The sequence below is a fragment of the Leopardus geoffroyi genome, chromosome B3 (genome assembly GCF_018350155.1).
Source record: "Leopardus geoffroyi isolate Oge1 chromosome B3, O.geoffroyi_Oge1_pat1.0, whole genome shotgun sequence".
NCBI lineage: Eukaryota > Metazoa > Chordata > Mammalia > Carnivora > Felidae > Leopardus > Leopardus geoffroyi.
In genome coordinates, this window is record NC_059337.1 from 68,370,356 (window position 1) to 68,387,080 (window position 16,725).

At 40.6% G+C, this 16,725-nt stretch overlaps 1 protein-coding gene across 5 annotated transcripts in view; it reads right to left on the minus strand.

Moving 5' to 3' along the window:
* Nucleotides 1-284: 284 nt before the first annotated feature.
* The window catches only part of FMN1 (formin 1), a 436,126-nt gene continuing 419,685 nt past the window's right edge, over nt 285-16,725 (minus strand). For all 5 annotated transcript variants that reach the window (XM_045450122.1, XM_045450119.1, XM_045450121.1 and 2 more), the window contains 2 exons: nt 11,525-11,609; nt 285-9,093 (listed from right to left, as the gene is read on the minus strand). In XM_045450122.1, coding sequence (XP_045306078.1) covers nt 9,049-9,093; nt 11,525-11,609 — 130 coding nt within the window. In that variant the 3' untranslated portion in view covers nt 285-9,048. The remainder of the gene's footprint in view (nt 9,094-11,524; nt 11,610-16,725) is intronic.

Sequence of the window (16,725 nt, forward strand, 5' to 3'; positions counted from 1 at the left end):
AAGTATTGCTTTTGGGTCAGCCTCGCTGGGCCAATGCCTGTCTGGGTTTGTCTGTTTGGTGTTAGCCTTGAATGCCTAGCTAGATTGCCCACTGTTGGTGGGGTAGGCAGAGGAGGAAGAAGGAAACATGATGGACTTACCGAGACCCAGTTCTTGCAGCTCAGTAATACTGTACTTGAGCAGTAATGAGCGTCAGAGAGGACTGGCATTCACCACGTGAGAGTACTGTTGGGAGATTGTCCTGAAACGTCTCCTGAAAATAAATTTGCACAACACACCCAACAGACATGAAACCAAGATTTATTAAAATATCCTCATCATATTTACATTTGGAAGCCATGAATGCAGTTCTCTGCAAATTCCAAAAAATAGAGTTCTATCTCTTAAAACAAATTAACAGAGGTATCAACAGATTAGGATAAATATAATCTATCACAGAGATAGGATTCTTTGAATAGACAATCTACATGTTCTAACCAATATATATTATGTACAAAAATACACTTGAGATGGTGACCAAATAGTGTCAAGGAGGAAAATATATATATATAGAGAGAGACACACACCTAAGTTTTCATTATGTACAAATCAATATTGGTTCCTTCATCCTTTCTTTTTAAAAATAAATACTTCATTTGGTTGCAAATGACATTTACAAATCCAACTAATGAACATTTCTCAGCTTTGACAAAATTAAATATGCAAACAAATTAGAAATACATATTTTTAAAAATTTAAAGGGGAAAAGATACCTGAATTGAATTAGCTTATTACGTTAAAAAATATCCAAGAGCATGTAATGTAAGGTTTCATGTCTTTAAAGTGCCTTCTCATTTCTCAAACTGTCTTCATTATTGTTTAAAATCCATTAAGATTGTATCTATAGATTGATCTAATATTTAATTAAACAGAAAAGCCAAGATATTTCCAGGTCAAAAGATTGACTGCTTAGGACATGCTTATACTTTCTTTTTAAGCACTTTTAAGAGTGTAACAGTTACCGTTGATCTGAAAATACCACAAATTGTCAACATCCTAATCCAGATTCGTGTAGCTGTTTGGATCATGAGTGGTAGTAAGAATGGGGTGGCAATAGAAAGCCTATGATTCAAACTGTTTGCACAGAATTAAGTCAATTTGTCCAGCAGCACAGAAAAGTTACTTTGGATTCAAAAATTTGGTTTTATGCCTCATAGATGGTGACCTGGGCAGATTTATAACTTATCAAAGAATGGTCCCTAATTAGACGGTTTTAAAGTACAATCTGAGAAACTGAAAAGGACTAGAACCTTCCCCTCAACCTTCTTAAAATAAAGTCGAATAAACGAAAAAGAAATGTATTTTCCATCTCTTTTATGGATTTTCCCCTCTTTGCCTAAGTGATGAGGTGATGCTGACATTAACAAGAGGCAGCCACAGCGCTGTGTCTCACTTGGTGACAGCAAAGCACCCCGTCCAAAGGGCTGGGGAGCAGCGCATTGGGTTTGAGGGGACGGAGGGGGTAAAAATGCTGGGTCCTGCAGAAACTGAAAAGGTAAAGGCAGGGAAAAAGCTGTGGGATTTGGAGGAGGGGGGGTGGGCGGGAGCACAAGTATCGAGGTGAGGAAAGTCAAACGAAGCTAAGTGCCAAAATGACTTTTGGACAGGCGTAGAGAAAACAGGAAGACCTGTGCACAGCCAGCCTCATCATAATGATTCTGAAATGTAAGAGTCATCTCAGCAAGCATAGGCCACTTTCACTACAGTACCTGCTTTTCCAGCACACTGTCAGCCACTGACGAGTATAAAATATTGAGCGCTCTCATTTGCCTCATACTGATTCCTGGAGCTTCCCCTGAAAGGCTGCCAATGACACAAGCATGGCAAAAATCACCAGCCCCCTCCACAATGCATTGTATCAGCAAAACATTGCCTCTTGGCCCTGTTCAAATATTCCTTCCTCCCATCTCCTGCTCTTCTCCCACAACCCATCGCTTGCAATGTCCCAAGGCCATAGGAGACACAACCTCATACATCAAATGCATTTTAGGAAGCAGCATCTGGGGTCCAGGGTGTCACTAAGAAAATTAAGCCCTAAAGGACTTGAAATAACCTCCATTTGTTAGGCCTGATTCCTATTAGGAAGCTGACTGATTTCACTTAGGTTCTGGGCATGCAGCTTGATGCTGATTTTCCTGGCCAAAGCACGATACCCTAAATCAAAGTCCAGGGCACCCTGCTTCCCACGCTAGTCTAAATGAAAAATCAACAAGAGGAAAAAACTATGGTGAATCAGTGACATGTTTTCTCTCAAAAATTATTCAATTTCTAATTTTAAAAGTTTCTGCCTTTTTAGGAGTATCTTAGATTGCTTCTTTAAAGGGGAGTTCTTTTTTCCTAATGCTTATATTTGCTGAAGATTGTACCTTTTGCTAACAGTAGAGTATTTTTTGTGCCTTGAGAAACTGAAGAATTACAGAATTGAAAAATTAATGATTTCATATAAACCTATCCTTTTGGTGCTGGACCCCAAAATCCCATGTGTCACTCCGGACAAATAGGAGAATTGCACCACCTTCCCCCTCATTCACAGATTTGTTTCCAAAGGAAATGGATGTCTTTGGAGGATTACGCAGAGTGCGGTCTCAGTGGGGCTGAAATCGCCTTTTTTACACCTTGTTGGTCAGATATGAAAAGTAAGATTACAGTTGGGGACAAGTTGCCAAGAAGAAAGGGAAAAACAATGAGCTGTTTATAGTTCACTCAAACCCATCTAAAATGTAATGATTTTGAATCTCCTTCCAGCCTCTAATTGGGAAGAGTAGTACAATTTTCAAATGCTCTTTACCCATTTTTATGCATTGTCTAGAAACCTGGAATTCAAAATCCATCCCAAGAGTTACCAGAGAGTTGTCTGTTCCTGAACACATTTATTGTCCATGCCATAGGGAGGTAGAGAGCAATTTCCCTGGATACTCAGATGTCCATGGGACTAGCCTTTCATTTTGGAAAGCTGACCCAGATGAATAAACAAAAACACACTTGTTTCATGAGACAAGAATAGAAGTAAGCTCTGGAAGAGATCTTATGCTTATACTCAGTATAAGCATAAGATAACATATTGGCGGCTCTCACTATGTGTGGGGAGGAATATTCATTCTCTCGTATGACATCCCTACAGTTTCAAAGACAGAGTAGAGTCCCCCTTGGTATCTGCACAGGTAGAATTTAGGGAAATGCTCAGCCTACAAAATAGCCTAAATATATTAGAAGCTTGTTTACTCCATGGAGAAGAATGCCAAATTCTTTGGAGGTGAATTTCTGGCTGGAAATTATGGGCTCATTTGCATTTTGCTAGCCCAATGCTATCAAATTTCACACAAAGCATAAAAAAAACTAGCTCACAGAAGTATTTGGATTAGCTTTTAGAAAAAGAGGCAGACAGGTGCTTGAGAGAAGATTTAAAAAAAAAAACAGAAAATTTTATGAGCATAGATGGAATGCAGAAGGATAAATTAATGTCATTAGCTACAACTTTCCTATTTAAAAAAAATGAGATTAAGTCTGTCTTCCCCAGATCATAGAATGGAAATGATGTTTATGAACAAGTACTTCATAGATGTAATATGCAATGACGTTCAGAGTTCATCCGAGCTCTAGACTGAAGTGAACCATTAGAGGAGACGATGACAAGGAAAAGGTTTTTTGTGTTACTGGTTATCACCAGGCTGGTTGAGAGAGGGGCTGGAGTAGAGGGGAAAAGAACCTGATAAGCTCTACTTAAGGACAGCTGGCCTGCTGAATGAGGCTTGATTTGCTTCCTTAATGTCTCTATTGGTAGAAGCTGCATGGGGGCTTTGAGAGACAGAGTTAGCTAGCTGCCATTTTAATATCTTCACGTTTCCAATTAAGTTGTCAACTACACAAATTTCCCAAATGCTAGGTTTATATCACAGTGTTGATTAAAAGTCTTGGCACAAATAAGGCTACTGAACTGGCTTCACTCTTGCATGTTAAAATGCTCTTGAATTCACTACTTCCCAGCAAAGAGTCGATTTGGGAGGGTTTGGTAGATTGCCCACTCCTTGGGAAGGAAAATAAAGAATTGTGAAACTAACATTCAGTGCCTCTAATAAGGTGTCAACAACCGACGGGTGTGCAGCAATGCCACAAAATGGGCCTCTCGGTCACATACAGCTGTGAGTAACAGAGCCTAGTTATGCCTGGATTCAATTGCTGATGGGGTTGTAAATACTGTTAGGCAAGTCTGCAGCAGCCAGCTATGCTGAGGCCAGTTTCTGAAGGTGCTTTCCTTTAAGTGATTTTTGCACCAACAACAGAGAAGTTTCCAAGTGGCTAGATTTCTCTATAGGTAGAAAATGTAAATATACCCAACAAGTAACTAGCATTTTGGAAAGGCTAAAAATGATTCAGAGTTTTCAAATATTGAATACTATCAGTTTGGCTGCAAGACTTCTCTTGTGTTGCAGACTTCTTCATGATGACAAAGTAGCTGACATGAATGAGAGTTCATTTCTTTATTCAGTTTGCTTTCTTCAGCTGAATTGTTCCTAAAGGTAGGATATCTAATATATGAAATGTGGTTTTGACGACCTTCCAGATGTTCCACACATTTATCAACTGCTCTAAAGAGAACCCAGACTAAGGGTGTTGTAATGGTCTGGCTACTTCTTCCATTGGATCACACTACTTCTCCTTGTATGTGGCTTTTAAAAAACTATTCAGGGCAATCCTACACTCTTTTGAATCCACACTCTAAAAATTGCCTGGTTGAGGCAAAAGTCTCAAGCAGGCCACAGACAGCTCTTACTCTGTCCACACTCATCAGCTCTCACAGCTGTTCCAAGTTTTTGTGCTCAGGAATTCCACAACACTGGAACTTACAGTATGTCCATTTTGTGTGTGTTTTAGAAACTAATAAACTAATTTGTGGATTACCAAATCTGCTGATGCTTTTTCTTTCCTTTCCAGCTTTCAGTCATTTTTTTTTCTGATTAGAACAGGCAGAATCAAAGAAAATTATGCACAAATCTAAACTGCTTTATAAAATGATAATATTTGATATTTGGATTTTTTTTTGGGGGGGGGAAGCTGTATATTTTGGACTTCTTTCCTCTGCTCAACACAGAAAGCCCCACGTTGGTTTTATCTTTGTTTGAGGGAGGGAAGAGTACTACAAAATAAGCCGATTTAAGATGTTGGGGGATGAAGAATTTTCCCTGTTAACATTACAGTCTGGTTACTGGGAAAGCTCACAGGTCTGCACTGCTAATTCCCCTTGATATTCGGATTAGATGCTGTCTGTCATGCTGCTGCATGCAATGCTGTGTGCAATGATCTGTGTCCATGACATCAGGCAAAGGAAAAGCAAAAACGAAAGTGAGAAAATACAATATTCATGAAAGCAATAATTAAAATGAAAAGGCCCCCACTGCATACAGTATAATCTATGGAGAGATGTACAATCCCAGGCCAACAGGCAAATATTTACCAAAAATAACACGTCTCTCCTGCTACGTCCAATCATGGTCCTTGCAAGAACCATAGCAATGACTTCCATATCTTGTGGAAGGTTTCCAATACCACCACAGAGTTTTATTCCTTCCTTCAGTTTTTCCAGTTTCTTCACCAGCAGCATATAAGCTTTTCATTTAGGAAATGCCTTTCCTTATGGTTCTTAGGAAAAAAAAAGAGGTGCCAAAGGGGGCCTCAGTACTTGTGCTTATTGGGGGACAGGCAGGGGTCCAAGTCTAGCACCCAATCTGGCAATTGGTTCCTTGACCATGCTGCCAGTTTGTTTTGGCTAGTACACCTTTCCACCACCGAGTTTCCTTATTCTACTTCCCAGATTTCAGAAATACTTTTTTTCATTATTCCTAAGTACTTGCAGTGGGCATTTGAAGAGACATCATAGGTGTCAACTTAAGGATTCAAAAGGCAGCAGGTCCGTCATCATCATAATCATCTATTTCTGCTTGGCTACACTTTTCCCTTTCCGTGCCCCTCCCCACCCCAATTGTTAAGCTGCCTCTTGTGTTAAAAGCCATACAGCACACCCCCTTATAACCTGATCTTTGACACCTCACAGGCCTGATGCCTTTTACCTGACATGTTTATACCATGCTTTAGTGTAATATATGATATACTTGTATGCTAGATGAGGATTGCAGGTTACTCATGCAAGAAACCAAGCTGTGATCCAACCAACTATGCTCTCAGATGTAATGACTCTTGGCTAGGAAGAGATGATGTTGCTTATAAGTCAAGGTTTGTCAGAATCTGACTACTAAAGTTGGGTATGAGATCTGTTTAAACATAGAGTAGCAACACTGGCCACTCTCCCTCTAGTTTGGGGAAGGCTGTGCTTAGAAAAGCCACTTACACCGCATGCCTAAAATGCTCAAGCTGCATAAGCGGTGCACTAACCACTTTCTCTCCATGAAAAGTTGCATTTAACATCATCTCAGTTGCATTTTAGGGGGATTATTTCAAGGGGCTCCAGGTTATTTTAGATGGCCCAACTTGAACAAGCTCTTGCAAACCTTTACTGAGCATCAACTTAACGTTAGAAACAAAGGCTGTGCCAACACCACAGTACATGTGTGAACTTGGGAGGCGGCATCCAGATACAAAATGCAGGATTGAAAATGGGTGAGAATAATGGAGATTCTGACCTAGTGTCTTGATACAATAACTTACTATATTTGAGTAGTGTGACAGAATCACCAGGTTTCCCCAACAGAGCAGGCAAAGTACAATCTTTAGAAATAGGTATTTTACTGCCAATTCGACTCCGTCCATGTGGATTGAATCCAACTTGGGCTGCATTTGTGTATCACATTAAATGTTTCCACTTCTCCTTCTTCAGCATTGGTTCCCTGAGAGCATGTTCTTACAGGGTTGTGTGGCCATAGTGACAGTCCTGTTTACTGTCAGTGATTTTCTTGTGAGCATCTTCCTTAGAGACCTGAAGTGGACCACAGTGACTCCATTGAAAGTCCCTGCTGCTCTCGTTCATCAACTCTGTGGGGACCCATGAGGATCTAGACGTGATCTCACTGAACTCAAAGTTGATCCCCAAGGCAAGGACAAAACAGGCACTTTTCTTTTGCACGATAATACTAGAAGGAATGTCACAGGGCACAGGATGACTGTAAGTGGAATTTGTTTTAAATCGATGAATTCCTTAGATTTTCTTCAGCGTTAAGTGAAAATGAACAGAAACAACATAAGAAAGCAGCATGAAAAGTTTCTTGCTCATAAGCAACTCCTTTTAGTAATGGAAGTTCTTTACCAGCCTTTTGGTTTTGCTAGTCTCATCTCTTATTTTGAATCGGAAAAACAAAAACAAACGAAAAACCCCAACCGTGCTCCCATTTTCCTTTCTTTTGAATTATTAGAGAAGGTGGTTAGCACCTGAACAAATATGGCTTCTGTGATTTGATTTGATCCTGACTGCGTTATATTAGGATACAGTACTGATTTAATTAGCTGATTATATTAGGGGGTCCCTGAGGGGGCTGATGATTGGCAGGCAGTCCTGGGTGGACACTCAGGCACCTAGCAAGTTGAGAGGTTCTGGGAAGAGCCTGGGTTAAGGGGCAAGGCTACAGATGGCAGCCCGATCAGGAAGGGTTTTAAGGTTCTCACCCCCCTCTAGACTGTCCTCCACCAACTGAAGGAGAAGGCTTAGACCTCTTTCCCTTCAAGGCCCAAAATGGATAGTCTTTGATATTATTCTCAATTCACATCCAGTCCTTTCTCTTCTCCTCTCACAAGATAGATTCAAAGAGAGGTGGCATAAGGAAAAAAGCAGCAGGGGAGAGATCCAAGATCATTTCCCTTATGACTCAAAGGGTAGTGGTCTTATGGGCTCCCAGGGTCAGAAAGAGCTGCCTGTGTGTGATATTCCACTCAAAGCTTAATATTAATGTAATCATCTTCTTTTCATTTTGATGTAAAGAACTTTTTTTATGCTCTTAATTTTTTTGACATCAAAGACTCTTGCTACAGCCTAGGTCACAGGCCTGTTGGTTGAGGTCATAGTGAAAGACTGAAAGTAGCATTTGCTCTCCTGTCTGGAAACTGCCTCCTGAGGTTGGTGGGAGAGGTACAGCCACATGCACACAGTCCCAGAACACGATGCAGAGCTGAGCTCAATGTCACCGTGGCCTTATCCACTCACAAACAGTCTGAAATGTCAAGTCTGCTGTTACTGGATCGCTTGCCCAAGCAGGTACTTTGACCTCCAAGCCTGTGCTGGCTTGGTTATCCCTGTTTTTTCCAGAAGTTAGGGTGCAGAATTTCTGCTGGGCAAGGAAACCACAGCAAGCTTCTATAAAAACAAAAGAATGGGTCTTGCTTAATAGCTGATGTCAACTCCTTGTATCATAATTTCTTTTCCACCCATGTATAATTCCATCTTCTATCCTTTCAATTATATGAATAAAAACAACAACAACAACAACAACAACAACAACAACAAACAAATAACCATTTCTCTCTTCTGGAAAATACATAGTCTGGGACCTCTTAAATATAGTTTTGGTAAGCTCCACATTTTTGGTGAGAAAGGTGCTTCAGGATCTTCCTGGAACAGGATGAAAATTAAGATCAATTGTCAAAGCAGCAGTATGCAAAGATCAAGGCTTAAGTTCTTGCACGGCAACTGTCATAAAAGATCCTTTTCTTCTGTCACGAGTTTATATATATCAAGCTTCGGTTAGAAAGCTTGAAATCACCGCTTTTAAAGATACTTGGAAAATCTTGGTATTTCTTCTGGTCCTGTAATGGAGTGACTCTGGACCTCTAAAGAGACAATAATCAATATTCCTGCAATGGTCCTGTAAACAGTTTCTCATTGTTCCTGTGGCCTAACAGGGGACTTCCTTAAAAAGGCACGGGGTGCTCACTGCAATGACCTCAGAAAGAGATGAGCAAAACAAACATTTGGTGACGTATCTTTCAAGAACTTCCTGCAGCACCGGTGTTGCAAAGGACCATGAAAGAAAATACATCGCGTTGCCATCATTTTCATACGTCTCCGTATTAGTTGGTGGTCACACTGGCTTCCTTCTGACGCAGTCTTTCCTTCTGTTTTTTGAGGGGGAAAAATGAGTTTATTATCATTCTTTTTTCTAAATTTTTATCTTTCTCAGATTTCGGTAAATTTCTCAAAGCGTTGGTCTAAAATGATGAACAGTGTTGTACTCAATGCCCGAGAAATGTGAGTCATTCTATCCCTCTTTCCGGAAATCCTCAGTTACCTACTCCTCCCACCCTGTTACCGTTACTTTCCAAAAACAAACAATGAATAACCAGCTAATCAATCAATTACATCCACCTAAAATACTGACCTTTCACCATGCTAGGCTGCGCTGTTCTCTTCCTCTGTGACAAAGGTCCTAACGTTGCAGTGTCACTCAAAGACTCCTCCTACCCCAATGCTCAGTCTATTCATGGAAATAGGGAATGCCTACGAAATCGTTTCTGAAGAGGCTAGATATGAAACAAATCACCATTTCCAAGTTGAAACCATCTGCACACAGTCAACTTGGCAATACTAAACAAAGGCCGTGTAGAAGGGAAGATGAGCAGATTTAATCCACACAGCAGGGAGGAAGCTCCTATTTGCCATGGATGTTCTTCTCTGCTCCCCCAGAGCTTCCTTCCCAGGGACAGCCTTCTAAAGAAGGACATCAAAGTGCACTGGCAAGATATGAATACAAATAAGAAACCACACAACAGAACATGGGCCCTCACTGTTTCTAGGACCTCAGAGGAGTAAAATACTAAGCATAGTGAGAATGGGTCTGTCTGCTCTTCAGGTGGGCAAACAAAAGGCTAAAAAAAAGAAATGGAAGAGGTGTACTGTTTTGCACAGAGAGGCCTCTTGGGAGCAGATCCTCATCTGCTTGTGATCTATGAGATGCGACGCACTGAATTACTAAACTGGCCTACATGTAAACTTACGCTGGTGATTTCTAAACACCCATCCTGTGTTTGGAACTCAACTTTGACCTATGAAGTTGAATAAGGAATCAGTTTGCAAGCTCTTGCCTAATTTCCACCCAAATAAACAACAACAAAAGACAAGTTGAAGATCACAACTAGGAGCTAACTCACAGTGGAGGTCACCTATTAAAAAAATTTCCACACTAAACCCACTGACAGGGCTGAATCCATTCTGTGCCTCTAGAAATAAGGTTTGGCTGTAAAAGTTAAGACAGAGGCCCAAACAAGAGGGCTGGTGAAAGGGGTAGAGGCTGACCAAGGAGGAAGACAAAAATCAGGGTTGAGCTCACTGCCACCAAAAATCATACAAGTGCAGGTAATGAATACGTTGTCAAATGGGCACAGAGGATGTGCCCATTCGGCGGGGGGGAGCTATGTGCTCTAACTGAGGCTTTCCCTGATCGAGTCCGATGACTCTGACTTCCCCACTTCTCACCCAACATTCATTTAGCTCCTGATAGGGTTGTTATGAGAGATACCACAATCAATCAATGTAAGAAATCTTGCTTTAGTAACTGAAATTTCACTTAGATGGCCAAAAAATTTTAAGTAGCTGGCAAATGGTACAAGTACCTGAAAAGGATAAAAATGAGTAGCTGTGGGACACTAGGAGACAGAGAAGGTAGGGTCTGAAAATCAAACTGAGGAGAGTGTTCTCTTGAAGAGAGAACACTCATTGCTGTTCTCCAGGGCAGGGCCAACTAATGCTGCCAAAATTTGTAATGACAAGAAAAACAGCTAACATTTTTAAGCTCTTATTATCAGGCACTTTGTACATCTCTCAGTTTCCTCAAGATAACCCTAAAGCAAAAGAAGTATTATTTCTCTCTTTTTACCAAAAAGAAAGAAGCAAAGTGATTTCACTCAGGTTTTACAACTAGTAAGTGGCTAAGCTGGGATTTGAACCCTAACACCTTGAGTTCCTAACCATTTAGCTATTCTGACTACTGTTTCTAACGTATAGGTGGAGCTACATTGTGAACCTTCCCGAATGGGACTATGGAGGACAATTTCCCCTCACAGACTAGACTCCAAGTTTCAAGGCCAGGGAGGATGTCAGGCACCAAGACTCTGTGCCAGGTTTTTGTTATCCATTTGGGAAGTGATCCTAGGTAGGCTGTATCTTTTTGCATCTTGCTTTTCCCAGTTATCTAAAGAGCATAATCTCTACCCCTTTCTTAAATGCCTCAACATTTTGGGACAAAGGCGCTTCAAGATAAGGGGGATGTCGGCATGGGGTGTGGAAGGGTGTAAAATGGCAAGTGACTAAATTTGCTCCACCAGGAAACCATCTTTGTTGAGTCTGCTGGGAGAACACAAGAAACTGTGTTTTGCTCCTCGCTCCCTGCTCCCCTATATTCTTTCTTACCTAAAACTAATCTGCGATGGGGACTGAGAATCTGGATACTGCTCATTCCTCTGAGTTTTGTCCTTTAAATTCAGACACATTCCTGGATACACCTCAGTTATAATGAAAAATCTTGAGGTTAGGCTGAAAAATGCATCTCACCAGACTAGCTGTGGGATTGATTTTCTTCGTCTCCACTTTCTTCTCTGACGTCAACTTGCTGACGGATTCCTGAGCCATTTTCAATCTGAAATCAAAACAGGGAGGGTGGAGGGAGGAGGAGGTGAAGAGAGGAGGAGGAGAAAGAAAAAAAAAGGAAGAGGCCAGGTTAAACAGGAATCCAAATGCTTTTGAATTTTAACCAACTGGCAGTTTGGAAATACAAGGAATGGTTTCTCAGTGCCTTTGATTATCAAATTCAAACACTAATTAGGTGTGAAGGCATGTTTTCTATGTTATTAAAACTGACTTTCCTTCACTGGCTGAGAGGCTCACATAGATGACTTCAGAAAGTCTGTTTCTGTGACCAATGCAGGAGCATCTTCTGATCTGGGGAATACTACATGCATACACTTTACTCTGAGTAGACACTTACGTGGGCTCTCTGGCTTGTGATCCAGTCAGCAGATAATAGACAACTTTGAAAACTCAAGTTTGAGGAAACATATGAAAACTACAAATATTAAAAATATGCCAATTCATATCAAGAAAGTGAAAAGACAACCCACAAGATGGAAGAAAATATTTGTAAATCATGTATCTGATAAGGGACCTATATTCAGAATACACACACACACACACACACACACACACACACACACACACACACACGGAGAACTCCAATAACTCCAATAAAAAGGCAAACTGCCCAATGAAAAAAATAGGCCAAAGATGACATACGAAGGCTACTAAGCCGATGAAAACATGCTCAATATCATTAGTCATCAGGGCAATGCTAATCAAAACCACGAGATATTTGCATATCCCCTAGGATGGTGAGAATTAAAAAGAAAGTAGCAAATGTCAGAAGTATGGATGTGGAGAAATTGGAGCCCTCAGACATGGCTGAAGGGACTGCAAAATGGTGCAGCCACTTTGTCAGTTTCTCAATATGGTAAGCATAGTTACCAAAGGACCAAGCAATTCCATGGCTGGGTATATAAATATGTATGTATATCCAAGACAAGGAAAATATATGTTCATACCAAAATTTTCATATAAATGTTTATAGCAATGTTATCCATAATGGCCAGGGGTAGAAACAACCGAAACAGACGAACAAAATGCAGTACGTTCACACAGTGGAGTACTGCTGGGCCGTGAAAAAGAGTGAAGTGCTGATACATGCTACATACAGCACGGATGAACCTCGACAATCCACAAAGCACACGATTCCACTTATAGGAAATGTCCAGAGTAGGCAAATCTACAGAGAAAGAAAGCAGATGAGCAAGTAGGGGTCGGCATGGGGGACAGTGGAGATGACTGCTAATGGGTTAAGGGGTTTCTCTTAGAATTAGGTAGTTGTGATGGATGCACATACTGGGGAAGATATTAAAAACTACTGAATTGCACACTTTAACAAGGGTGGACTTCATAGTATATGAATTATGTCATCAAATTTGCACATCCAGCAGTCAGATAATATCAACTCTTACTGAGGCTGTGGGGAAAAGGGAACCTCTGCACAGTGCATTTAGGGAGGAGTGGAGATTAGTATAGCTGGCTCTGGCAATACCAGGTTTAACTGGGAACATGCACTCCCTACGAGTCATCAATTCCTCTTCTAGGGAGATAACCAAATGAAACCTTCATATACAGACACAGGGCTTTCTCTGGAGCAATATATGCAATAATGAAAAACCGGAAACAACCTAGTGATTATGTTCATTAGAATAATGGATAGATGATAATAGCAAGTAATACCAGCTAACATTTATCGGATGCTTGCTCGGTACCATGTACTACCCTACCTGCTTTATTTGAATTAAACCATTTAATTCTCACCCAGCCTTGTGAGGTAGATATTTTCACTATTCCTATTTTACAGGTCCTGACCCCCATGCAATGCTGCTTATATACTATACTCACTTAACGGAGTATGGTATAACTGTGAAAAGGAATAAACCAGATTTACAAAATCAACAATTACAGATATCCAAAACATGGTATTGAGAGAGTGAAGAATTCTGCAGAGTCATACAGCGAAGAGGCCATCTAGCATGATGGTCAAGGGCTCGGGCTCCAGACCGTGATGGTGGGACTAATTCTTAGCCCCACCATTAATCAGCTGTGTGACCCTGGGCAAGTAACCTCTCTGTGCACCTTCATTTTCTAAAAGGAGGATAACAACAACAGTGCTGCTGCAAAGAGTCACTGAAAGGATGGAGACTCTCTCTTGCGCAGCTCCAGGCACAGCATAATCACTCACTATAGGTTTCCTACTGTTGCTACCAAGCGTGCAGTCTGCTACACTGTGCACATATGTAAACAGTACCCGCAAAACCATATTGTTCATAGATGCCTGCATGTGTGTATAAACATACATACAAACATCTGCCTGTATGTATACAGAGAGTGGAAAGCCACTCACTGGTTTCATGATAGAGTTTATCACTAGTAACATGGAAGACGAGAATGGCATTGGGAGGTAACATGTCAAATAAAATTTCACTTTTATCTGTAATGCTTCATTTTTTAAATTACAAAATATTGAATATGTGGCAAAATGTTAATAGCTACTTCCACGTGGTGGGAATATGGGTGTGTTGTATTATCTTTTGTATGTTTCTTTATTTTCAAAATTTTTTCAAAAATATTTTTTAAAGATTAAGTAAAGATCCAGCAACCCAAACATTAAAAAAAATTGAATGTGCTTTTTCTTTAGGGCCTCCGATAAAAATCTTTTGCTCAATATTACTCACATACTTGCTTAATATCAAAGAAATAGTTGAGTGCCTTACTTCTTTACTTAGCTAATTTTACACAATTTACTTAAAACACATGGTTAGTAATCCAATCTCTCTGCCCACATGCACAAGTTAGTTACGATGAATTCAACATGCTGACCTGAGCATCAGAAAAGAAATAAAAATGAGACAAAGATGAGTAGTGATTTATATAGCCTAAGAAATACATCTTCAGAGCTGCCCAGGAATGGACGCTTCTCAACGCTGACATAGGTCTGAGTGTATACGCCACACCACGCACTAAACATCTGTGTTTGCAGCAGTAACTAAGACTGTACCCGCACAAGAAGAGAATGCGCTGAAAGGATCAAATCCAGGTCAGACTGCATTGGAGACTCCGACTAGTAGGGCATTTGCAAACCAAGATGATGGTGCTGTAATGAGGTCCCAGTTTGCAGAATCTTCTCTTCTTGGCTTCTCTCCAGAAAGATTTGCTTTCAAAAAGCACACCCATCAGTGACTGTTTCAATGAAATGGTTTGGAGTTACTATTTCCCTCCATGCCCCCTACCTTCTAGGGAGCTTTTGGGGGTCATCTTTTGCTTTAGTAGTTCATTTTCCCGTTGAGAATTCTGGTCTCTTGCTTCAAAGTTGGGCTTCTACCATGCTCCTGCTCAGCAATGCCCTTCCCCAACGCCCAGATCCCTTGGAGCCTCTCTCCATGTTCTCTGGGTGTCGGGGCAATGGTAGCGGTTGGGGGTGTGGAGGCAGGAAGGAGAGGAGCCAACCTAAGGTTCTTTCCCCACTGCAAACCTTTTACTACTGCTCAGTGGCTGCTCTATAGACTACAGGCAGTCACATACACCCTGGACTTCCCAGGACAACTCTGATCTCAGTGATTCCACCCTGCTCTTCTCCAAACATTCACCTTCCATTTTATCATCTCCTTTTCAAAGGGTATTCTTGAAAGTCACAAAGGATTGGGAGAAGACACAGCTTGGTGCAAGGAGCTTCAGCATCAGCTAGACTTGATTCCAATTCTAACTCTGGCAGTTATTAGAAGACTTAGAGCAAGTTAATCGACTTTTCTAAATTTCAGTTTCAGTTTCTTTATCTATAAAATTGAGATTAAAATCAACCACATCTTGGGGGCGCCTGGGTGGCTCAGTCGGTTAAGCGTCTGACTTCGGCTCAGGTCATGATCTCACGGTCCGTGAGTTCGAGCCCCGCATCGGGCTCTGTGCTGACAGCTCAGAGCCCGGAGCCTGTTTCAGATTCTGTGTCTCCCTCTCTCTGACCTTCCCCCGTTCACGTTCTGTCTCTGTCTCAAAAATAAATAAACGTTAAAAAAAATAAAAAAAAAATCAACCACATCTTATTATTGTGAAGATTAAATGAATATATGCAAAACAGTATACCAGGTATAGAGCAAATGGCCAATAAAGGATAGCCATTGTGGAATCTCCCATCATAGAGGTAAAGGAACTTCTTAAGAATGCATGACAACAATTTCTGACTACACGTGAAGTAGGTGGTGTTATTGACAAAGTATTATCTCACAGGAATATCATTAAGATGTGTCCTGAAAGCAAACCAAAGAATTCACTCTAATTTTTCAGATCTGAACACAGATTCCAAAAGTCCTATCTAGAAGCTCAACTTTGGTGTAGGTATGGCAAAAATTTCTCAACCAAATAAAATAAGAGAAGCTACAGGCATACCTTGGAGATACTGCAGGTTTTGTTCAACACCACTGTAATAAGCGAATGTTGCAATAAAGAGAGTCACATGAATTTTTTGGCTCCACAATGAAAATTAAAGTTGCGTTTACACTATACTTCAGTCTATTGAGGGATAACATTACGTCTAAAAAATGTACATATCTTAATTAAATAATACTTTATTGCTAAAACATGCTAACCATCTGAGCTTCCAGTGAACTGTAATCTTTTTGCTGGTGGAGGGTCTTGCTTCAAGGTTGATGGCCACTGACTGACCAAGGTAGTAATTGCTGAGGGTTGGGTGGCTGTGGCAATTTTTTAAAATAAGACAACAATGAAGTCTGCTACATCAACTGACTCTTCTTTTCATGGATGGCTTCTCTGTAGCATGCAATGCTGTTTGATAGCATTTTACCCACAGTAGAACTTCTTCCAAAGTTGAATCAAATCCTCTCGAGCCTTGCTGTCATTTTATCAACTAAGGTTACATAATTTTCTAAATCCTTAGTTGTCATTTCAACAATCTTCACATGATTTTTTTCAAAAGTAGATTCCATCTCAAAAAACACTTTCTTTGCTCATCCGAAAGAAGCAACTCCTCATGTATTAAAACTCTATCATGAGATTGCAGCCATTCAGTCACATCTTCAGGCTCCACTTTTAGTTCTAGTTCTCTTGCTATTTCCACCAAATTTTCAGCAGCTTCCTCCACTGAAGTCTTGAATCCTCAAAGT